Here is a 24,718-nt window from a genome sequence, read left to right as displayed (position 1 = left end):
TCTAACTCCCTCTTCTCTCACTGGAGATTCGTAGAATTAGGAAATATTTGCGAGGGTATTTTGGATGTTGCCACCTCTCAGCACAATAGCCGAGCTGGCAGGACCTCGGAAGTCTTCTAGTCTCAGGCAGGAAACCAGCCTAGACCATTTCAGACAAATGAAGAAATGGCTGCCCAGTCTTTTCTTGAAAACTTCCAGTGTTGGAGCATCCCCAACTTCTGGAGGGAAGCCCTTCCACACTGATTAATTGTTCTCACTGTCAGGAAAGTTCTCCTTAGTTCCAGGTTGCTTCTCTCCTTGATAGGTTCCAGTCTGTTACTTCTTTTACCCCTCGAAAAGGAGGATGCGGAAGATGCTGCCCCCCACCTCCCCGCTAAACCAGAGCAACCGGGCTGCGCCGAAGCAACCGGGCAAAGTGGCTGGCATCTGGGGCACTCTCCCCTCCTTCCGGCGCCCGCGACCCCCCTCGCCCCTTGAACCCCTTCTCCCAGGTGACATCAACCCTCTTCCTCGCCCCCCAAATAACCGACGAAAGAGCCAAAGAGATGTGGGATGGGGCGGGGGGGGGGCGGTGCGTCATCCCGAACCCGACAGCGGAAACGTCTAACTCCAGACCGCCAGTCTTCCCTGGCCGGGCAATCCCGGCGTTTGAAGCCAGTTTTTCCGAGTCTGCAGCCCACTCCCCACTCGGGCGACTCGGTGCAGCTGGCGGTGGGGGGGGGAGCTGGCGGTAGTGGCCAGTGCAGGTGGTCGTGGGGGGTGTGGGAAGCGGGGCAGGTCTCGCGTGCTACGTATTTCCACTCGCGCCCACTGAAATTTTCGCGCGTGGACTCGCTGCCCTGCAAAGTAGGCCAGGCCTGTCGCCCCTCCGGGTTCGCCCGTCTCTATGGGAACCGGGGGTGGGTGGGGGAGACAATGCTGGTGGGCGGGGCTTAGACTTCTACCTGCGAAGCGCCGGGCTCGGGATCCAGGCGGGATCATGGCTAGCAGGTGGGTGAGAAGGCGCCGCCCTGCGCTGGGACGGGAAGGGGGTACTCGGTGCAAGCGACTCGAGGGCCTTCCCCCCTCCCCGCTCCACGCCAACCGGCTTCCCATCGCCCACCTGAGCGTCTCTTGTCCGTCCGCAGCACCTACGGGAAACTGTGGCAGGAGTCGCGGCGGATCCTGAAGGAGCTTTTGGACCAGGAGCTGTCCACCGAGCCCAGGAAACCCGAGAAGAACCGGACCGTTTTCTGGCACCGGCTGGCCACCCTCTTCCTGCGCTACGTGCAGGTGGCGCGGCGCCTGGAGGCCTGTTACGATCAGGTGGTACATCCGCAGAAGCGCCTGGCGCTGCGGCCGCTGCTGGATAGCGTGCTGGGACGCATCCTAGAGCTGAAGCAGGAGCTGGTGGAGCTGGACCTCTCCGAGTACCACTACATGGACCACGTGCTGGAGGAGCTAAAGCTGACACCGGTCAGTCAAGGGCCGGAGGGAGCCGTACCACCCCCCCACACACACACACGAACCCCTGTCCTGGAACCGAGCCCAAACAAAGCCAGCAAACGGGCGCGTAGCTCTATTTGCGCGGCGGCGGCGGGGGGGACGCGTGCTCCCCCTCGCGCAAATGGAGCGTGGAGCCATCCACCGTCCCCTCAACTCCTCCCTGCCGGTCCCCACAGCCCGGGACAGCTGCCCACTGTTTAAATTGAGTTCATTTTATTGAGCGTATTTCAGATTAACAGAGGTGGAAGGGACCTTGGAGGTCATCTAGTCCAACCCCCACCCCGCCCAAGCAGGAGACCCTACCCTATTTCTGACAGAGGGCAGGCTGCTTGCTAAATTTGTTAACTCGTTCTCATTCTCAGCCAGGAGGCTATGGAAGGAAGAGGATTTCTCTCCCCACCTGCCCTTCGGGTTTGTTCCCTCTTGCCCCCTCCCCCAGAAGGAAAGATGTCCACCATTCACTCAGATACAGATTAACAAGAGTCGGACGGGACCTTGTAGCAGTGGGGGAATTCAATTTTTTTTACTACCGGTTCTGTGGGCGTGGCTTGGTGGGCGTGGCGTGGCTTGGTGGGCATGGCAGGGCAGGATACTGCAAAATCCCCATTCCCACCCTATTCTGGGGCCAGCCAGAGGTGGTATTTGCCGGTTCTCTGAACTACTCAAATTTTCCACTACTGGTTCTCTAGAACCTGTCAGAGCCTGCTGAATAGCACCCCTGCCTTGTAGGTTATCTAGCCCAACCCCTCCCAACCCCTGCCCAAGCAGGAGACCTTACACCGTTTCTGAGAGAGGGCAGTCCAGTCTCTTCTTGAAAGCTTCCAGGGATGAAGCTCCCACAACCTTCAAAGGCAACTTCTGTTCCATGGGTTGATTGTTCTCACCGTCAGAAAGTTTCTCCTTATTTCCAGGTTGGATCTCTCCTTGGTCAGTTTCCATCCATTCTTCCTTGTCCGGCCTTCAGGTGCTTTGGGAAAACTGCTTGGCCCTCTTCCTCCTCTCTGTGGCAGCCCCTCAAATATTGGGACACTGCTATCATGTCCCCACCCTGGTCCTTCTCTTCACTAGACTAGCTAGGCCCAGTTCCTGTAAACTGTTCATCGTATGTTTGAGCGTTCAGTCGCCTGATCATCCTGGTTGCTCTTCTCTGCACTCTTTCTAGAGTCTCAACGTCTTTTTTATAGTGTGTGTGTGTGGGGGGGGGGTGACCAAAATAAGATGCAGGATTTGTCACCACACAATAAAAAAGATGTTGAGACCTTTCTACAAAGAGGGCCGAAATGAGCTCACCGTCTGAACATGGGGAATTCAGAACCTCCTCAGTTAATCCAGCTTTTTGGGGGCAGGGATCAGCATGACAGGGAGTGGGTACCTGGCGTTTGGTCCAGATCGTTGGCTGGTTACAAATCTGGAGAGCCTACAGCCAAGTCTCACGAATCGCCCTTAATGGCGGCCTTGTGATTTTACGCTTTAAAATGGGTTACTTTGCTATTTCAACTTCTTGAAGGACAAGATATAGCAATAGTCCCTAGACTTCCTGCCTAAGCAGGGGGTTGGACTAGAACACCTCCAAGGTCCCTTCCAACTCTGCTATTCTATTCTAATATAGACTGCTTCACAGTGCTTTACAGCCCTCTCCAGGGTTACGCTTCAAAAATTTTAGCCAGGGGTTCTCTGCCTGGTTGCTGGGTGGATGTGGCCATGGTGGGCGTGGCCTAGTCGGCCTCCTGCATCATGACAGGGAGGGGCGTTTTTGTCCTCCCCGGGCTCCAGAGGCTTTCCTCAAGCCTCCGGGAGGATGAAAACAGCCTACCTAAGCTCCGGAGACCCGGAGTAGGCCTGTTTTTTGCCCTCCCTGAGCCTCCGCATGCGCCCTGCACTTACCTGCATCCAAAACAGGCCGTGTGGGGACTCCAGGGCAGGGAGGGTCGGGGTGGGCGGGGCCAGCTAAGAGTGGAATTTGGGATGTGGGTGTTCTCCAAACTGGAATCTTAGCTAGAGGTTTTCCCAAACCCCTCTGAACCCCCAGCAGCCCACCCCTGGCCCTCTCGTTTTGCCCAACCTTGGAAGGACGGAAGGCTTGAGTCAACCTTGAGCCGGTGAGAATTGAACTGCGGTCCGCAGAATTAGCCTGCAATCCTCTCACCACTGGGCCACCACAGCGCATATAGTTCGTATAAACAATATAAAGGGCAACAACAGATGGGGGGTGCGGGAGGGAAGGAAGGAAAAACTCCAGCCAAAGCCACCCCCGCCCTCCCAATGTTTATGATGCCACCCAATTCCTGCAGTCAGGGGCTGCCCTCCTTCCTCCAAAGAACTGGGCGCCCCATACTTTGATTGATGGTTCAACGCCCCCCTCCCCTTGCTCCTTTTTGGCGGGATAGTCCTGGCGTGGCTCTCAAGCTCCCACGGGCTCCTTCCTCCCCACCAGGCCGAGATGGAGGTGCCGATTCCCAAGTACTTCGTGAGGGAGCGAGCTAAGGTCCTGCAGGAGCGTCAGGAGGTGTTGGCGGGACTCCTGGCCCGCATGGAGTCCTCCAAGGCCATCCCTGTAAGTGCCCGGATCCTCCCCCTCCGTTCCTGGACTGTCTCCCCCCTCCCCGTGATTCCCCTGGCCCCTCAGCTGAGCAGCCCCTCCTTTCCTCCCAGTCCCCCCACTCCCTGATTCTGCGGGACGAGGCAGTGAGGCTCATCCAAATGGCGGAGCGGATGCGCCAGGGCCGCCTCCGGGCCCACTTCATGGCTGAGATCCGGAGGGACGAGGAGCGTGAGCGGAAGATCAGGGAGGGAGGCCCAGACGAATCCAACCGGGACCAGGCTGCCATCTGCATCCAGAAGGTAAGGACCCCTTTGGGCCCTTCCAGCCCCTCCCCTCCCCCCCACAAAACCTTTGGAACAGAAGTTGCCTTCGGAAGTTGTGGGGGCTTCATCACTTGAGACCTTCAAGAAAAGATTGGACTGCCATTTGTCACAAATGGTGTAGGGTCTCCTGCTTGAGCGGGGGTGGGGGTGGACTAGATGACCTATAAGGTCCCTTCCAACTCTTGTTAATCTATTAAAAAAGCTTAATTGCTTCTAACCTTCCGAAGGCCCCTCAAAGCATGGAAGCCCCTTCTCCCCCCCCCTCCCAGGATGCATGAACTAGGGAAGTGGCTCCCTTAACAACCTTCCTCTATTATTCCCCTTTTGTGGAGATTTGTATTTCTGTGGAGATTGTAGTTTGATTGGCCAGAGATGGTGGGTTCTATAAACGAAATCCCTCAATCCATCAATAAATAATAATTTTTTCAATAATTGACCTTTCTCGGCTGCCAAGGGCTTTGTCCTGCCCATGCAGCCCTGGGCATTTCTGGCTGGCCTTACCAGTGGGTCTGATAGACATCGGGTGGGGCCACCAAAGGGCCTCGAGTGAAGGGGGAGGGGTTTCCAGCTGTTTTAGTCAAGCTCTCAGTCTTAAGCAGGAGAGCTGCTTTAGGGGCACATCTGTGGGATGAAAAGAGCCCCGCCCATCAGAAGGGCAGAGGGCTAAAGCAGCCTTCAGTTCCACCCCCCCAATCAAATTCCTGGGGACCCGAAAGAGCGGGTGAGTCGCGCCGAATCCCTCCTATAGGTCTCCTGCGTGAACAGGGGGCTGGATTACATGACCTCCAAGGTCCCTTCCAACTCTGTTACTGTTGTTCTTGTTGTTGTTGTTGTTGTTGTTGTTGTTGTTGTTGTTGTTGTTGTTATTATTATTATTATTATTATTATTATTATTATTATTATTATTATTATTATTATTATTATTATTATTATTATTACCTTCTCCGCCACTGCTGTCCACGAACCCCTCGCTTGGACTGGGGTGCGGGGAGGTCTGAGTTTAGGGGTCTCCGGGAGCCCTAGAGGGCAGAGCTCCTGACGCGGCACCGGCCGCCGGAGCGCAAATGGCGGTTGTCGGGATGGTTCAAGGCTTCGGGGAGAGTGTCTGCGAGTCCCCCCAGAGGCGCGGAACAAGCCCCGTTTTTTCCGCCCAGATCTGGAAAGGCCACGTGCAGCGACGGCTCACCAGGATGGCGCGCAAGGCCGAAATGGCTTTCATCGGCATGGTGAGCGCAGCGCCCGGCGGGCAGGCGGTGGGAAGCCGGAGACGGGATGGGAGGCGAGGGCTCAGGACGAGCCGCGCAAGGCGGACCGTCCGGATCCCCGCTGCATTCGCGCGGAGCCACCCGGGCGCGCCGCTTGCGGTCCTCATCCCGAGCCGAGGCGGTGGCCGGCAGCCCTTCTGCGCGCTCCCAGCCCGGCCCGCCGCCGCCCACCGCCCCCTCCCATTAGCGAGTGTTTAGTTCAGCGTTTTAAATAATTGTGTCTTCGGAATGATATTTAAAATCCATTTGGGGCGCAATGAGGCGGGAAAGTGCCTGCGCGCCGCGGCCGCTGCCGGGCAGGGAAGCGCCGGGCGGGCATATTAGAAACTCATTACGGGGTAATTTACTCCTGGCGCCCGGCTCCCACTTCATTTCTCCTAATGGCCTCTCCGGACTGACCCCCCACCCACACCCACCCGGATCTGGCCCGTCCCGCGCGGGGAGAGGTTGACGGGACCCGGTCCCGCCCGCAGGAGCTGGAGCCGCACCTGGCGGGCCCCTCGCCGGCCACGATCCGCGCCCAGCTGGGCGAAGAGCTGCGCAGGCTGCGCCAGGCGGACTACGAGGCCGAGTACCGAGAGGCGCAGGAGCGCATACGAGACGCCCTCCTGGAGCTGGAGGGGCCTAACATGCGCGAGCAGCTGCGCGAACAGCTCCGCCAGTGGTTCATTGAGTGCCGGTGAGAGGGCGAGACGGGGGGGGTGGGGGGCGGCGAGGGAGGGGCCCTTCCCGTTGATCGGGGGCTCTCCGTCCAAAAACAAGAAGTCTGGCCGGCAGTCAGGAAGGCACTCTGCCCCTCCCTCCTTCCTTCCTTCCTTTTTCTTTCTTTCTTTCTTTCTTTCTTTCTTTCTTTCTTTCTTTCTTTCTTTCTTTCTTTCTTTCTTTCTTTCTTTCTTTCTCTCTCTCTCTCTCTCTCTCTCTCTCTCTCTCTCTCTCCCTCCCTCCTTCCTTCCTTCCTCTCTCCTTCCTTCCGTCCTGCCCAGCTCCTCCCTCCTCCTTCCTCCCTCCCTCCTTCCTTCCATCCTGCCTAGCCCCTCCCTCCCTCTCTCCCTCCCTCCTTCCTTCCTTCCTCTCTCCTTCCTTCCACCCTGCCCAGCCCCTCCCTCCTCCTTCCTCCCTCTCTTCCTCCCTCCCTCCTTCCTTCCTCCCTCCCTCCTTCCTTCCATCCTGCCTAGCCCCTCCCTCCCTCCCTCTCTCCCTCCCTCCTTCCTTCCTCCCTCCCTCCCTCCTTTCTTCCATCCTGCCTAGCCCCTCCCTCCCTCCCTCTCTCCCTCCCTCCTTCCTTCCTCCCTCCCTCCCTCCTTTCTTCCACTCTGCCCAGCCCCTCCCTCCTCCTTCCTCCCTCTCTTCCTCCTTCCTTCCTTCCTCTCTCCTTCCTTCCCCTCCCTTTCTTCCTTCTCTGCCCGCTGATGCCTGGAGCCTTGGCCTTCATCCTGCTTCCCGCAGTGACCTGACTGGCCGTTTCCCCGACTACCCAGAGGAGGAAATTGGGGGCTGCGAGGTCCTTTTTGCCCAGAAGACCCCTGAAGAGGTAAGGCCGGTCAGGGGTGGTAAGTGACTCTGGGGATGGCTCCTCCTTGCCCGGCTGACAGCCCCCTCCCCTTCTCCCCCTTCTCCCCCTCCCCGTCTGCAGGTGAGGGCTGAGCTGGACCTGGCAGAGATCAAGACGGACTCCAAGAAGGAGAAGGAACCGAAAGAAAAGATGGAGAAGGAGCCAAAAGAAAAGGAGGAAGAGAGCAAGAAGGGGAAGGGGAAGGAGAAGAGATCGGTGAGGTGGGGGCCTTGGCAGGGGAGGCAGCCGCTTGACAGGCAGCACTGAGGGTTCTGGCCCTTCTCTCCAGGAGGAAGAGGAAGGGCTGAAGATGGCGCCTTCCAAGTTCCTGGCCACCATCAATCAGGGATTCCTGCGGTATACGGGTGAGCAGGAAGGGGCAACTGGGGGTGGGTGGGGTTGTCTCCACCCTCCCTGGGAGTTTCTCTGAAAGGCCATGCTGGGAGAGGCAGATGACAGGTGGGCATCTCTACCCACAGCAGGGCAAAGGCCCTCATTCTCTTGCTTCCATTGGCTGCTCTTGGGCTGCCAGGGAAGCCCAGCAGCAATGGGGACGGGGGGAGAGATGGGGGCTTGCCAGCATGTCAGGTCCAAGCTCCCTTGCTAGTTGGGGAGGGGGCTCATGGGCTGCAGGCATGCCCAGGCCCCTCACCCCTTCCTTAGGCTGCTGGGGCGAGAACGACGAAGCCACCAACTTCGAGCAGCGCTACCAGCCGGATCTGATCAGGGTGCAGAAGAGGAGAGAGATGGAGATCGAGATCCGGCTGCAGGTGGGCAGCCCTGCAGGTTGGGGGGGGGAGGCCAGGCTGGACATCGGATGGGCAGCAGCTGGAGAGGCGTCATTGGGGGGGAGAGAGATGGAGTGAAAGAGTGAGAGAGAAGGAGAAAGAGAGAGAGAGATGGGGGAGAGGGAGAGATAGGAGACAGAAAGGAGAAAGAATGGGAGAGAGAAGAAGAGGGAGAGAGAAGAAGAGGGAGAGAGAAGGAGAGAGGGAGAGTAGAAAGAGGGAGAGAGAGAGGAGAGAGAAGGAGAAAGAGGGAGAGGGGGGAGAGGGAAAGGAGAAAGAAAGGGAGAGAGGACAGAGGGAGAGACAGAAGGAGACAGAAAGGAGAGGGAGAGCAAGAGGGAGAGAGAACGGGAGAGGAGAGGGAAAGAGAGGGAGAGGAGAAAGAGAGGAAGGAGAGAGAGGGAGAGAGAGGGAGAGAGAGGGAGAGGAGAAATAAAGGGAGAGGAGGAGAGAGGACAGGGAGAGGGAGAGACAGAAGGAGACAGAAAGGAAAAAGAGAGAGAGATGACCCCCTCTCTGTTTTTACTCCCCCAGGTGGATGAATTGATGCGGGAGGAGCTTCGACACCTGCGTCTGGCCGTTGACCAGGAGGAGACACGGACTCAGAAGGCCCCCAAGAAGGGTCCCAAGGTCAATGTCAGGGGGAACGTGGTGTAGGGGGGACCCAAAGCCCATCCACCACCCTTGGTTGATAGAAAATGTTCCCTTTCTCGAAGCAGACAAAGAAAGGAAAGAAAGAGAAGGACCTGACGCCAGAGAGGTACTCTCCCCCCTCCTGCCTCAAAGATTTCCTGAAAGGCCTGGGACTATATGGTTGTGTGTGTGTGTGTGTGTGTGTGTGGTCCCCACACCCTGCATCATCCTGCAGCCTGTCTTTCAAGCCACCCAACTTGCACCCTGTTGTCCCCCCCTCCAGGAAGAGGGTCCCAGGCCATCCCTTAGGACTCTAGCTGGGCTCCCCCACGCCAAGAATGTGTAAAGATTCGGCTTCTCGCCTCACCAGATAACGTTCTGCGCCTCTGATGGAGCGCCGTGTCATCTCCCAGCCCACGGGGCATAATAGCTTTCTCAGAAAATGGGTTTTTGATGCTTTTGCCACAGAAAACTAATAGGACTGACCCCCCCTCCCCCTCCCCCACATGGCAATTCTGGCATCCCCTTCCTCTCCACTGTGCCCTGAATCCTGCAATGTTTGGGAACTTCGGATCATTTTATAAAGACATTTTTAAAGTGCCGGATGCAGAACAGATTGTGGGGAGACCTCGGGTGGGGGGGTTGCCTCCTTCTACCTTAGGATCACTGTTCCTTTCTTGCTAAACGTTTCCACAGAGATCTTCACAGAGACTTCCCTCCCCACACACAACAGGCTTTAGCAAACTCCTCCTTCTGTGGTTGAAGAGATACACCTGTGAACCTGGATCTGGACATGGGGGGGGCAGCATGTAGGCACTGATACAATGGAGGAAAACCAGCCACGTGTTGCAGCCCACCAGTGGTCAGTGGATCTGGCAGCAGATTCGGACAGTGAAGAGGTTGGGGAGGGACATGGGCCAGTCCTGGAGTCTGGGGAAGGCTCTGACGAGGGCTCTGCATCAGGGGCAGAGATGGGGTCAGGGCCGTCTGACAGTTGTCAGCTGCTTTCGGAGTGGGACACCAGGGAGGCAGAAGAACAGCTGGGGCCTGTTCCCAGTATGCGCATGCGCAGAGCTGCCAGGAGCAGGGAACAGCTAAGGAACAAGGGTCGACTCAGGAGTAAAGCCACAGGTGGACCGTGAATGGCCCCTCCCAGAGGGAATAAAGAGGAGTGAAGGGGAGGGGAGATTGCAGGAGACAATTAGCTCATTTGGGTGAAGATCTGTTCCTGCCTTCTTGCCAACTATTGTCAGTTACAGTGTGGAGTCTGAAAGAGATCGGCTTGGCCACTCTCCAAGCCAATTACCAAGGTTGGTAATTGTGAACTATCTTGAAAGATTGTGGGAGAGGAAAGAGTCTGCTGGAGAGGAATTCACTGTAAATTAAATAAAAGGGTTTTATTGGGACGAGGACTCGGCTTCGTGCTGCTGGGGAAACCTCGGTCAGAACACGGCACTGTTAACCCAGGAAGGGCCTAGCAAGCCAGGCAGGTGACCAAGATTCAGAAGAGACAACGCAAAGGACTCCGGTGATCAAAGCAACTCAGCAGAGAGGATCCAAAATTCTGGGAAGTGGGGGGAAGCGGCTCAGGAAACACACACACACCCCTCCATGCATGCAAAAGAGCTAAAAGGGGCGCAGACAGAAAATGGGACTCGGGGCTGCGGTTCCCCAGAGGGGAGCTGATTTCTGCAAAGAGGAAAACCAGGAACAAGCCCCAAAGTCACCGAAGCAGCCAGGTCCTTGGAAGGGAAGTTCTGACCAAAAAGCATTTCTACAACAGAGGAAAAAGAAGGAGACAGAAGGTTTGCAGGAAGGGAGGCCAGGATTGGGGAGGGGAGAGCTCCCCAATTCCCCCTCTGCTCCTGTCCCCTCCCCCAAAGGAGCTGGGTTTGAGGGGGCTTAAGCAGGGTGAAATGCTCCAAGGTCTGCTACTGGTTCGCTTTGCTACTGGCTTGCTGTGTACACGCATGTGCAGTACCTGCCAAACCCATGCTACACGCCCATGCGCACCGCAGATGATACTGCACAGTGCTGGAAAAGTGCTTAAGAAGCCTTTTCTAAGGTAAGTAGAACAGTGAAGGGGGGAACAGTGGCGCCTTTTAGATTAGGAAATCCTGCTTTCTAGCGAATATAAATCGCACAGCACAGCTGATCATCTGAAATACCAGTTTGTCCAAACCAATAGCATTTTTTTTCTGCCGGTTCATCCGAACTGGTAGATTTTATTACTACCGGTTCGGGTGAACCAGTGCAAACTTGTAGCATTTCACCCTTGGGCTTAAGAAGGAGAGATGGGTAGGGAGCCCATGGCTACCAGGACTGACTCTCCCATCTGAAGGACCTTCCTGATGCTACTTTGGAGGCCCTTTGGGAGGTCTCGGAGACTCCATGGAGCACGGGGGTGCCCCCAGGGGCCTGGAGAAGGCATTTAGCCTTCAAAAGAGGAGGGGGGAAAGGGGCTGGGAAACCCCTGGACCTGGCAGGAGCCCAGAGCAGCTTCTCACACCCCTGCAAAGGAGGGGAGTGAGGAAGCGGTGGCTTGGCAGGAGCCTTTCCAGGTGTCCCCCCACATCTTCTTTTCGACAGAGTAACCAAATTGGGGTTCCAGGGGATGTGATGGGCCCTGTTTGCTCCACTTCTCATTTGGCAAATGAGCTTAAAAACAGACAAAAAGCAGGCTCCCCTTCGAGGGAGACATGGCTGTCAAAACGGCCTGGGCCATGTGCCATTGCAGCAGGCTTGGACGTGGGCCGAAGCATTTGGTGGTCTTTGCGTTGACGGAAGGCATGAAAAGCCCACAGAGGCTGGGAAGCTGCAAAAGGCATTTCAGCCAAGCCCTCCGGGGGCTAAGAACTATTAAAGCATCCAGGGAAGGGCGTTTTTGGGGGGAGAAACCAATCTGGGGAGCAGCACAACACATGAGGAGGATCAAACTGAGTAGGTGGGTGCCAGGCTGCTCAGGAGCCAACAATAGGGGCAGAGCTGCAGACCCTTTGTCTCTCTCTCCCTCTCTGGCCTCTCTCAGGGCAGCCTGAGCACAGCCCCAGTCCTTTGGGGCACCACATTAGCCAGGTGAGGAACAGGAAAAGGCCTTCCCTTTCAAACTTTTCAGGGAAATCTCCCCTCAGAAAGTGGGTCTGGAGAATAAAAATGGAATGTTTATTTCAATTGTGGGGGGCAGGGTGGTCCACCCTTTCCTTTCCTCTCCCCTCCCCTCCCCTCCACTCCTCTCCCCTCCATTCCACTCCTCTCCTCTTTCCTTTCCTTTCCTTTCCTTTCCTTCTTTCAAACCTTGCCACTTCACATTTGCTGGCACATCTCCAGGTGATTTTTCTTCTGATGTGTTGCTGAGTTGCCCAGGGTGAATTGTTCTGCACCTACCCGACGGCACCCACCTGCCACACCGACCCAGCCGTGACAAGTCATCCCTGCCAAGCCAGCTGCACCTACTCCCTCGTGCTACCTGCCCATCCATCCACGCCCACCAGGTCGCTGTGAGTCCTCCTAGACCCATCAGCAAAGGTCTCTTCTTAAGGTCCGAAAGGCTGGCAGGACAGGGAGGGGAAGGAATCCATTTCAGCTGCAAGGAAGCAGATCTGATGCTGGAAAACATCCCTGCTGGTGACTCATGAAACAGGCTTCCCTGGCAATGCTGGGTCTCCTGGAGCGGAGGTGAGCAAGAAGCTGGGTGGCCCATCACAGAGGCCAGTCAGTTCTGCAAAAAGAGCAGGGATGAAGGCAGCAGTGGCTGAAAACAGCTTCTCTGCAGTCAGCCAGGATCACAGTGAGAGGAACGGAAGCACTGAAATGGGCCTGGGGTGCAAATCTTGGGCACCACAGACACTTGTGAATCGCATCTCACACGAGGGACCCAAAAAGACCCCGAGGAGGAATTCTGGCTGTGACTGTCCTGAAATGGGAGTTGGTTGACCTCCGGATGGGATGGTTGTTGGCCCAGAGATTTCTCCTAAAGGACATCATTCTCGAATGGCAATTTTGCATTATGAGTTCTTGTTCCTACAAAAGTGTGGAATATTTACATTAATTCTAAGTAATAAATAGTTGCTATGGTTGTGTGATCTTATTCCCCAAATGCCTGCTTTCTGTGGAGGGGATTCGGATGGATGGCCTCTGTGGAGCCCCTCCCCATCTTTTCCCCCCTGTCTGGGATTGCAGAGGGTTCAGGTACCCAGCCTAGCAAGCCCAGCCTCGAGGCGTCCAGCTGCCTCCGTTCAGAGTCTCTGCTTGTCTTGGGTTGATTCCCCCCTCCCCATCAGCTCCAGGGGTTCTTTGCTGGGCTGAGTGTGGGGGTCCCCTTGCTCAGGCTCTGAGATTGCAGCAGCACCCAAGAGGCCCTCTTGTCTCTCCTCCAGGACCATCGATTCTCTTTACGAAGAACTGGTGTTCCAGGGCATTATTAAGAAGTCCTCGAAGGTGCAGCTGGCCGATTACTCAGGTCGGTGGTCATCCCCAGCCCTCTCCTGGTCAGAAGCCCCCCACCCAGTGGTTGAGAACCTTGGCAGGAAGCCGCCCATAAAGTTCTCTCGCTCGCTCTGCAGCTGAGAAAAGCAGAGACTGTGGAACATGGGTGGCATGGCCACATTCCCCTCGTTTCTCATCCTCAGTCTAGTTCAGCTGCCCCCTGGAGGCTTGGGGGTCCATGGGGGCTTCCCTGATGTCCATCCATGGTAGAAACTGGAGCGCCTCTTGGCCGGATGTTGTGCCACTGGCCGATGCCTCACTGGAGATGCCCCTCCCACTGCCCGGATGTCTGCCTGCTGGGGCTATTTGGGGGGCTTGGTTCTGATATTTGGGAGTGCTGGTTGTCTATCAAGCACACTTTCCATGGTGGTGTCCGCTTCAGGTGTCCTTGTAAACTCCCACCCTTCGTCTCACCACTCAGCAGCCAGAATACCACTGTTCACCCAAACAGGAACCGGAGCTCAGATGGTAGAGAAGCCTTCTTCCTGTTTTTTGCCCCCCCCACCCCCGTGGACCCACCTGGGCTTAGCTTCAAGTACCAGCTGCAGCCCTGGCATGTGCCCCTTAAAGTGGGCATGAGGGCTCAGGCAGCACCTTCATCCCTGTTAACAAATCGTTGCCTATGTTGAACAATCCAGGTTAAGGTTTCCGGCTGTCCCAGCTTGCCCATCACCCTAAACCGTGAGAGGCATTGAGCGGACGAACCCTGCCATCCTCAGCCAGGCCTAGCCCTCTGAAGGCGGGGGGTGGGGGTGGGGGTGGGGGAGAGGCTCTGCTGCAGAGGGTGGAGGCTCAAGGGCAGCCCAGGGCAGGGGGAGTCTGGCAGGCCCACCCCAGCGGTCTTTTGCTTCAAGGAAAGGAAGGATGGCCTCTTCCCCAGGTGCTGGGGTGGCCCCAACCAGCAGCCAAGAGGGCCGTTTTCCTGGAGGGCCCCTGCAAGGGAAGGGCAGTGAGGCAGGACCCTTTGCCTGGTACTTGGCATTGCTCCCAAATTCTTTCTGCCCTGGGTTTCAATTTCAATCCTTAGCCTGCTTAGCGCGCATGTCTGTGAAAGTCCCTCTCCTTTGTCACTCTGCGGATATCTTGCTCATTCTGTGAAGTGCCAGGAGTCTGGATCTGGTGGCAAAGAAAGTTAGTCGTACTGGTCCAGGGCAAGATTCCCCCAAACCTGAAATCCCTCCAGGCCCGTTGGAAGGCTGTCTAGTTGCCCCCGTGGAGGTGGCCCTCGATCCTGGGTCCTAGAAAGGGCCTGTGGGCTGCCCAGGATGCCCTCCCCATTGCCCCACCCGACCTCCACCCCATTAGGCTCAGTTCCTGGTGGTGACCGGCAGCTTAGCTGGCCCTCCTCAGTTGAGACCCCTGCCGGCCCTCAGTCCCCTGTATTGGAGCCCTTCAGAAGAAGCTCCTGCACTCAGCTTCGGCTTTCTCCCACAGGGGACTTCTGCTACCTGGGAACTTTCTTGCGCCAGAAGGCCATTGAGCCCATTCCCTCCATGCTGGACGTCCGGCAGAACATTGTCCTCTATGCTATCCTTCCTCTGGGTAAGCCAGCAGCCTTCCCTCCAGCCTCAGGGTCTGTCTGGGGTCAGCCTGGTGCATTTGGGCCCCTGTCCTATTCCAACCTTCCTCTCTCTCTCTCTCTCTCTCTCTCTCTCTCCTCTCCTCTCCTCTCCTCTCCTCTCTCTCCTCTCTCTCTCCATCTCTCTCTCTTCCTCTCTCCTTCTCTCCCTCCTTCTCTCTCCTCTCTCTCTTCCCCTCCCTGTCTCTCTCCCTCCTCTCTCTGCTTCTTTCTCCCTTTCTCCTCTTTCTCCTCTTCTCTCCCTCCTCTCCTTCTCTCCCTACTTCTCTCTCCTTTCCCTCCTTCTCTCTCCTCTCTCTCTCCCTCTGCTTCTTTCTCCCTTTGTCCTCTTTGTCCTTCTCTCACTCTCCCTTCACCAGGTTCCCAGACCGTGCATGAATTGGCCCCCCAGGTGAGGTCCATCCTCCTGGCCGGCCCCCCAGGCACGGGGAAGAAGATGCTGGTCCACGCCGTCTGCACTGAGACAGGGGCCAACCTTTTCGACCTTTCGCCAGACAACCTGGCCGACAAGTATCCAGGCAAGGCCGGCCTCCAGATGCTCATCCACCTGGTGTTCAAGGTACAGAAGCTGGAGCCCCTTGTGAGCAGCAGGGAAATGCCCTTCGCCAAGGGAGGAGGGGGAGGGGGGTCTCCCCTCTTTTCTCTTCTGATGCTGGAGAGGCTGGCTGGGGAAGAGCAGCCGGAGGGGCTCAGTCTGTCCTTTCACCCTCTGGCATCCCACCGCTCCAAATTCTGGGACAATCTGGAGGCAGCAATCGAGGCAGAGTCATGGTTCCAGGCCGGACAGAGCCTTCCTTCCTTCCTTCCTTCCTTCCTTCCTTCCTTCCTTCCTTCCTTCCTTCCTTCCTTCCTTCCTTCCTTCCTTCCACCTTTCCCCACCCTGCAGCCTCCTCCAGAGATAGGAAAGAGAGGGAGGGTCTTCTTTCCAACTGTCCCCCCTGAAACCCTCCCAACCTTGGCTGTGGCCCCAGACTCCTGCTTTCTGACTTCCTCCCCCCCCCTCCCGGAACGCAGGTGGCCCGTGTTTTGCAGCCCTCCGTGATCTGGGTCGGGGGTGCGGAGAAGATGTTTTACAAGAAGATCCCCAAAGAGGAGAAGGAGGTAAGTGGGGCTGGGGGAGGGCTTGCCTCTTCCACTGACGTCTGAAGTGGTCTGAGGTCTCCAGCTCAAGCAGGTGCCCGGACGTGATGACCTCCAAGGTTCCTTCCAACTCTGTCATTCTGTAATTCTGTAAGGGTCTCCTGCTTGAGGAGGGGATTGGACTAGATGACCTCTGAGGTCCTTTCCACATCTATTCTGATTGATTTTCCTCTGGCTGCCCAAGAGGGCCTTGGCTGGCAGCTGGCAGAGGGCCCGGCTCAGAAATGCCAGTTCCCAGCTCCCTTCTGGCCGAATCTGGTCCTGGTACTGACCAATTCTGGGAGCTCCTGGCTGGATCCTGATCCAGGGGGGTGGGGGGGCTGTCTCCTGCCCACAGCTGGATCCCAAACGGCTGAAGAGGGACCTGCCCAGAGCCCTGAAGCTGCTGAAGGCCGAGGACCGTGTGCTGCTCATGGGCACCACCAGCAGGCCGTACCTGGCCGACCCCAAGGCCCTCGGCAAGGCCTACGAGAGGCTCCTGCTCGTCCCCCAGCCGGACTATGCCGCTCGCTATGGTGAGGGAGGGAGAAGGGGCCACCCCTCTGCTGGGGTGTGTGTGGCCCGAGAGAGCCCTTCGGAAAGGGGCAAGAGAGGGGCTGCACTGCAGGGTGCATGGGGGAGGCCTTCTGGCTGCCGCCTCCTCCTCCCCTCCTCCTCCCCCTCCTCCCTTCTAGCACTGATGAAATTCAGGGTTGCCAAGTGTCCACTATTTGAGTGGACAGTCCACTTTTTTCACATTATGTTCACTATTTTTTTTCACAAAATAGTGGACATTTTTTTATTCAAAAGCTTTATGATGAAATGGTATGTAATCTAAAGCTGTACAGTCTACAGCATTTTGTCTTTTTTTTCATAAGTTAGAATGAGACAAAGATCGAACATCCATTGAACTCGATTCTCCGAAAAAATTAATGAGATTAAAATAAAAATATATTATAAAATTATGTACAGTTCACATTTTTAAAATGTATTGTAGCTTGTGTCGACTGACCTAAAATGGCGTCGAATGATGAGAGTGACAGTGGCGAGATTTCGAATTCTTTAAAACGAAAGAGAGGAGTGTGCAAATACACCAAAGACTGGGAAGCTACTTTTGCATGGATTACCAACAATGAAACCGACAGAACAAATACGACGGCCTACTGTAAATTGTGTCAGAAATCGTTCACAATTGAATATAATGGTATAAAAGCTGTCACACAGAATGCAAGCACAGAAAATCATTTAGATAAGGAGAAAATAGCTTCCAGCAACAAGCGAATCAATTCGTTTTTCATTGTTAAAGACTCCTCTTTCAGTGAGAAAGCGACTGTAGCTGAAATGGCTGAAACTTACCGTGGGATCAAACACCATATTTCTTTCCTGGCTCAAGATTGCGGTATTAAGTTAATGAAGCAAATTTTTGATGATTCAGAAATTGTAAAAAAGATGTCTTGTGGAAGAACCAAATCATCAGCTATTGTCAATGAGGTTTTGTATCCTTTTTCTATTGAGTTGGTTTTCAATGATCTTAAAACTGGAATTCCATTTTCTCTCTCCACTGACGCATCAAACAAGGGAAATCGCAAAATGTATCCCGTTGTTGCACAATATTTTACTTGTGAAGGACTGTGTGTGAAAATTTTAGACTTTTATGAGGATTCTTTCGAAGATTCTACATCAATAAAAAATCAGCTGTGTCGAGTTCTTAGTGATAACGAATTGGAAATAAATAATGTTTCAGCTTACTCAGCAGATAATGCATCGGTCAATTATGGAATGAACAAATCTGTTTACCAAAAATTATTGCTGGAAAATGACAATATTGTAGCTGCTCATTGCAATAATCACATTTTACACAACAGCGCAAAAAAATGCATTAAAGCAGTTATCTTTTGATATCAAAAATGTAGTGCTGAAGGTTTTTGCCAAATTTTCTAATTCTGCGAAGAAACGAGAAGAGTTGAAATCATTTTTTGAGTTTTGCGAGTCAGAATTCCATGAAGTTTTGCGCCATGTTCCAACACGTTGGTTAAGTTTGTTTAAAGCAGTCGAAAGACTTCTTTTAAACTGGATACCTCTAAAATCGTATTTTATTTCTCTTGGATCTGATGAGTGCCATAGGTTATCTGGAACCTTATTTTGGATCAGGAAAATGAACTCGCAAAGGACGATGAATCAACAATTTCAGAATTGTATTTATATTTCACGCACTTCTTCATGTCAATAATGCAAGACACCCTACTGAAGCTGGAAAGCAAGAAAATTCTTGCATGTGATCTTCACATTATCATGTGTAAGCTGCGTGATCCTTTGCAAAAAAATACGATGAGCAGTTTTTTGGAATGAAAGTTTTATTTGCCTTACGTAAAAAACATTTGCCTGAGAATGCTGTGCAAAAGTTCAAGAAAAAAGCCATCAACATGTATCAAAGAGCCATTGCGTACCTAGAAAAGTGGTATAATTTCACCAATTCAGTACATGAGATGCTAAGTTGTTTCAATCTAATTGATCGCAATAATCCTCCAACTTTAGAAGAAATGACGAACATCTGGTTATTATCACCATGGCGAGAAGAACTTCCACCCAACACTCTCTTCGATGAAATTTCTGCCTTAGAAGAAGTTTATGTTCATCTGCAGGGCGATTCATCCCTTGATAAGTGGACGTACTTTTTCAAGAAAGAGCCAGCTCCAAGTTTACTGAAACTGTTCCAGTATTGTGCATCAATTCCGGTATCAAATGCAAACGTTGAACGAATTTTCAGCGTCATGGGAAATTTGTGGACTGACGAATGTAACCGACTGCTTGTACCATCAGTTCGAAGTGAACTTTGTATATTTTTTAATATTTCTCAACGTTGTACTGAAATTAAAGAATTATTCCTTAAACACAAAGAATTGATCAAAGCTGCGCAGTCAAATAAAAAATACACACGACAGCAAAGTAAAATGTAATTTAATATTTTACATATTATTATAATATATTTGATGTTTAGAATTTTAAGTAAAGTTTTGAAGTGATTATTTTAATACGTGTTAAAATGTTTGTAAGAAAATATATAATTTAATTGTAAAATTTTTTTTTATTTTTTTACTACTTAACCCTCCCCCTCCACCCTGCTTGTCTGCTATTTTTTGGAAGCAGACCTGGCAACCCTAGAGGTTACTTAGATGGGTCATGAAATGTCTGCAAGAAAACCACTTGGCTCAGAGAGCACCCAGGACCCCCACACTCCTCCTCATCCTCCTACAGAAGCCGGGTGCTTGGGAGACCGCAGCATCACCCCCCGCCCTTCACCCCTGCCTCCCCTCTCCCTCCGCAGTGACGTGGCAGTGGCTGATCCAGAGGAATGGTGGGGAGGTCTCCAGCAGCCTGGACCTGAGCGCCCTGGCGAAGGTGTCAGATGGCTACAGCCAAAGCAGCCTGGAGCAGGCCGTGAAGCTGGTGCTGACCGAGCGGCGCCTCATGCAGCTGCCCAAGAAGCCCCTCTTGGCCGCAGAGCTCCTGCAGATGCTGGGCAGGATGGACCCCATCTACCCCGAGGAGCTGGAGCTGCTGCAGGTACCCCCTCCCCTCCCCCTCTGTGGGCCTTTCCTAAAGGGAAGCATTATTGGGGGGGGGCTGTTAGAGCACAGCATGGCAAGCTGACTCTGCCGATGGCTGGCAGTTCGATCCCGGCCGGCTCAAGGTCGACTCAGCCTTCTTATTTATTTTTATTTATTTGTTTAAATTTCTATACCGCCCTTCTCCAATGTAGGACTCAGGGCGGTGAACAGCCAAAGTAAAAACAAGACATACATACAAAACATACAAAATCTAAAAACTGTTTAAAATAATTAAATAATTTTGGCCGTAATTAAAACATTCCAATTTAAAATCCATTTAAAATTTGACTCAAGCCAGCCCAGCTAGTTGAAATAAATGGGTTTTCAGGGCCCGACGAAAAATCCGGAGGTCTGTTATTGTACGTAGCTCTGGGGGGAGGTTGTTCCAGAGGGCGGGTGCCGCCACAGAGAAGGCTCTCCCCCTGGGGGTCGCCAGCCGACCTTGTCTGGCGGACGGCACCCTGAGGAGGCCCACTCTGTGGGAGCGTACTGGCCGGTGGGAGGCTATTGGTGGCAGAAGGCGGTCTCGTAAGTACCCCGGCCCTAAGCCATGGAGTGCTTTAAAGGTGGTCACCAACACCTTGAAGCGCACCCGGAAGACCACCGGGAGCCAGTGCAGCTCGCGCAGGAGAGGTGTCACGTGGGAGCGTCTCGTCGCCCCCAAAATCCCCCGCGCGGCCGCATTCTGGACCAGCTGGAGCCTCCGGGTGCACCCCAGGGGGAGCCCCATGTAGAGAGCGTTGCAGTAGTCCAGGCGGGAAGTGACGAGTGCCTGAGTGACTGTGCGTAGGGAGTCCCGATCTAGAAAGGGGCGCAACTGGCGTATCAGGCGGACCTGATAAAAAGCCCCCCTGGCCACGGCCGCCAAATGATCTTCTAACGACAGCCGTGCGTCCAGGAGGACGCCCAAGTTACGAGCCCTCTCCGTGGGGGCGAGTGATTCGCCCCCAATAGCCAGCGATGGCGTCAGCTGGCTATATCGGGACGCCGGAAGCCACAGCCACTCGGTCTTGGAGGGGTTGAGTTGGAGCCTGTTTCTCCCCATCCAGGCCCGCACGGCCTCCAGGCACTGGGACATCACTTTAAGGGCATCATTGGGGTGGCCTGGGGTGGAGATGTACAGCTGGGTGTCATCAGCGTACTGATGGAACTCCACCCCGAAGCCACGGATGATCTCACCCAGCGGCTTTACATAAATGTTGAACAGAAGGGGCGAGAGGACCGACCCTTGTGGCACCCCACAAGCAAGGTGCCTCGGGGTCGACCGCTGCCCCCCTGTCAACACAGATTGCGACCGGTCAGAGAGGTAGGAGGAGAACCACCGCAAAACGGTGCCTCCCACCCCCAACCCCGCCAACCGGTGCAACATGATACCATGGTCGATGGTATCAAAAGCCGCTGAGAGGTCTAACAGCACCAGGATAGAGGAGCAACCCCTATCCCGGGCCCTCCAGAGATCATCCACCAATGCGACCAATGCCGTTTCCGTGCTGTGCCCAGGCCGGAAGCCGGACTGGAGCGGGTCTAGATAGACAGCTTCATCCAGGTACCGGGGAAGCTGTTGCGCCACCACACTCTCAACAACCTTCGCAATGAAGCGAAGGTTGGAGACTGGACGATAGTTAGCCAAAACAGCCGGATCCAGAGAAGGCTTCTTGAGGAGGGGCCTCACCACCGCTTCTTTCAAAGCGGCCGGCAGGACCCCCTCACTCAAAGAAGCATTAACAATCTTCTGGAGCCAGCCTCGTGTCACCTCCCGGGAAGCCAGTACCAACCAGGAGGGACACGGGTCCAATAAACATGTGGTCGCGTTCAGCCGTCCCAGGACCCTGTCCATGTCCTCGGGAGCCACAGGATCGAACTCCCCCCAGATAACACTCTCAAGACCTGCCTCAGTCATCCCGTCTGGACATACCCAGTCAGAGGCCAGCCCTTCCCGAATCTGAGCGATTTTGTCATACAGATACTGCACAAAATCCTCAGCTCGACCCTGCAAGGGGTCATCCCGCACTTCCAGATGGAGGAGGGAGCGGGTCACCCTAAACAGGGCGGCCGGGCGATTATCTGATGACGCGATAAGAGCGGCAAAATAGCTAGTTTTCGCCGCTTTTATCGCCACTAGGTAGGTCTTAATATGAGACCTCACCAGTGTTCGGTCAGGTTCGGAGCGGCTGGTCCTCCAACTACTCTCCAGGCGTCTTTTCCGGCGCTTCATCTCCCTAAGCTCCTCGGAGAACCAAGGAGCTAGGTGAGTTCGGTGCCGGGTCAGAGGCCGCAAAGGCACGACTCGGTCCAAGGCCCCGGCAGCCGCACTATCCCAGGCGGCCACCAGGTCCTCAGCCGAGTCGTGAGTCATAGTCTCAGGAAATGGCCCAAGCTCCATCTGGAACCTATCAGGGTCCATCAGGCGCCTGGGGCGGAACCACCTGGTCGGTCCCGCCTCCCTGCGGCAGGGTGCAGCGGTTAGAAAGTCCAGTCGAAGGAGCGAGTGGTCAGACCATGACAAGGGTTCGATGGCTATATCCCCTATATCAAGGCCACTCAACCACTGACCAGAGACAAAAACTAAGTCCAGAGTGTGTCCTCCTGTGTGAGTGGGGTCATGAATTAACTGAGTAAGGTCCATGGCCGTCATGGAAGCCATGAACTCTCGAGCCACCTCAGACGTTTCACCGATAGATGGCAGGTTGAAATCCCCCATGATGGCAAGTCTGGGGGTGCCCACTGCCACCTCGGCTATAACGTTAAGGAGCTCGGGCAGGGCCGTTGCCACGTGGCAGGGAGCCAGGTACGTGACCAACAGGCCCATCTGTACTCCATGACCCCACTTCACAAAGAGGGACTCACATCCGGCTATCTGTGGAACAGTGGTCTCCCTTGGATCCAGACCTTCCTTTATAATAACCGCCACCCCCCCGCCCCTGCCCTGAGCCCTCGGCTGATGAAATGTCTGTCCCAATGGGGGACAGACATTCTTTCTGTCCTTCTGAGGTCGGTAAAATGAGGACCCAGATGAAAGAGCTCCTTAGAACTTTTTCTGCCTGGTCCTCTTTGTTTCCCCTGCTTCACCCCACTTTTGGTGGGGGTCACTGTTGCCTTCCTTCTTTCTCCGCCAGCGTCTCCTCCTCTCAAAGCAGAAGTCAGGGTACAGGGGGAAGGCCGGGGGCACCTCACCCTGTTCGCCTGTATAAAGCCAGCAGCAGCAGCAGCCTTTCCCTGCCCACCTCCAGAGGGTAGAGACAGCAGCGGGGAAGGCCAAGAGGGGCCCATCCAGCCACCCGGTGGGTGAAGGTGCCCTTTGGTGTCTTCCTACAGGACTGGTTCGACAAAACTCCTCTGGGCAGAAGGAAGCTGGAGGAGGCAGAGAATGTCCCGGCGGCTGCGGACCAGGAGAAGCCAGGGCAGAAGAAGTGAAGCTCCCCTGTGGCGGCCATGCATGCACAATTCTGAGGAGGGCAAAGGGGTCTCTGTGGGCATGTTACATTAAGAATGACCCTGGCACGGTGCCCAGGACGAGGAATCCAGCCCTGCCTTTGTCCCTACTGCTGTGGAGGCTTTGTGGGGAAAGGGGGCTCTTGGGGGAGTCCAAAATGCCAAGGGCCTCATGGCCACCTTGAGCAGAGGGGGCATGGAAGGTAGGGGGAGGGGAAGAAAGGAATTGCTCTCCACAAGTGATTCCCCACCCCCACCCAAAATCTGGCGCTTCCCCCTTGTGGCTCAACCGCAAAGCCATCAAATCTCTTGGCCCCGCCTGGATTTGGGTGAAAGTGGGGGAGGGTAGTTCGTTCAGAAATGGAGAGTGGGAGGCAGCCTGCTAATTAAGGACCCTGCTTGTTGTGACCCATAGCCCTTAATGGGGGTCACCTTTCTCCCAAGATCCAGGCAGACGCAATGGAGCAGATCCTGTTCTGGTGGGGAGGGGGCCCTAAGGGAAGCAGGGCGGCTGAGCAGGCAAGGGCAGAGGGAGCCCATAGACTCGATCTGGCCTCCCCTCTTCCCACCAGACCCCTCATGGCTACTGGACAGGAGGCCTGGCTGGTGGGGGGGGGGGTTCGCAGGACCCACTAACCCCTGCCAGGCTGTGCATGGGCAGGACCAGGGCCTGGCTGCAGGGAACATCCAGGATGGCTGGCGGGGGGGTGGGGGCATCCAACCCTGAATCCGAGCCCATTGGGACATCAGAAGCCTTTCTCCCCCTTGCCCGTCAGACCCCCAAGGGTGGAGGCCTTGGAAACCTGCCTAGCTCATAACCAAGCAGTGCCCTCCACAGCTGCCCAGCCCATGGGAAGGGGGTCCCGGGCAACAGTTTCCCCCTGGCACATGGCCCCATCGGCAACCCAAAAGGACTGGCTGGGAAAAGTATGTCTGGCGCTGCCAGTTCTTGGCCAGGAAATTCAGGATTCTGCCCCTTGTGCCAATGAAGGATCAATTAGTCCAAGGACTCTGGCCAGCTCCTCCTGGCTGGGCCCCCTCCCCCCTCCTCAGAAATGGGGGCCCTGCGTTGGAAGAGGTGCCACCTCAGGGACCCGGAGTTCTGCCTACCCGGTGGCCATGCCCCTTTCTAGAGAATGTGAGGGAAGGGCTGCAGCCAGTGCTCTCCCCCCACCCAAGGTCATCGTAATGCCTGGCACGACCTCCCAGACAGCAAGGGGTGTTTCTGCCCTGCCACAAGAGGCCCTCCTTGCCCTTAAAGTGAGCTAGGGGGAGCCTGCTTGGGCAGCTTTGGAGCCCATCTTTTGCCCTGGCGCATGGACAAGACCTCCGCCATCTGCTCCCACGGGACTAGACATCATCCCAGGATGGCTGCAATGGGGGCGCATCGCTGGGCCTGGAGGAGACCATGGAAATATCAGAAGAAGGGAGAAGGGCCAGCTGGTCAATTTCCATGCTGAAAAAGTCTAGGACAGGGGGGGGAAGGGTGACATGACCGAGCCCCCCTGACGGGCACTGGACTCGTCTGCATGGAATTTCCCTTAGCTTGTTTCCTTCTCTTTAAACCAGGGAGTTTTGAGGGAGGGGGACAATTTTCCAATGGTTTTAGTTGGGGAGGAGGAGAAGTTTAGAGACTTCTCAAACTGAACTGACTTAATTGGATTTAGAGACTGCCGGGTCCTGAGTGGTGTAACACAAACGACAATTGAACAACGTAAGTGATGGGGGAAACATGATTAGCCTCCCCCTCCCTTCCCTCACAGGACGGCTCTTGTCAGTTGCTCCGCTGCATAAAAGAGAGAGAGAGAGAGAGATGAGCTTCTAGTCCAGTCCCCACCCCACCCCCGCTCAGCCAGAAGCAGCTATTCCATCTCAGACAAGCGACTGTTGGGGGCAATGATGCTGAC

At 55.0% G+C, this 24,718-nt stretch overlaps 1 protein-coding gene across 1 annotated transcript; it reads left to right on the top strand.

The window, feature by feature from the left end:
• Positions 1-570: 570 nt before the first annotated feature.
• On the top strand, positions 571-22,903 carry DRC11L (dynein regulatory complex subunit 11 like). Its single transcript, XM_034423468.2, has 19 exons — positions 571-990; positions 1,128-1,455; positions 3,920-4,039; positions 4,138-4,326; positions 5,505-5,576; positions 6,089-6,294; positions 7,062-7,146; positions 7,249-7,383; positions 7,457-7,532; positions 7,831-7,937; positions 8,490-8,585; positions 8,675-8,715; positions 12,965-13,047; positions 14,508-14,615; positions 15,012-15,211; positions 15,667-15,753; positions 16,130-16,307; positions 19,097-19,335; positions 22,695-22,903. The coding sequence occupies exons 1-19, from the start codon at positions 887-889 to the stop codon at positions 22,791-22,793; spliced, it is 2,553 nt and encodes an 850-aa protein (XP_034279359.2). The 5' UTR covers positions 571-886; the 3' UTR covers positions 22,794-22,903.
• Positions 22,904-24,718: the final 1,815 nt, after the last annotated feature.

The sequence above is a fragment of the Pantherophis guttatus genome, chromosome 4 (genome assembly GCF_059756535.1).
Source record: "Pantherophis guttatus breed Tessera chromosome 4, ASM5975653v1, whole genome shotgun sequence".
In the NCBI taxonomy this organism is placed as follows: domain Eukaryota; kingdom Metazoa; phylum Chordata; class Lepidosauria; order Squamata; family Colubridae; genus Pantherophis; species Pantherophis guttatus.
The sequence above is the reverse complement of the archived record's forward strand: the minus strand, read 5'-3'. Positions and strand labels throughout refer to the sequence as shown.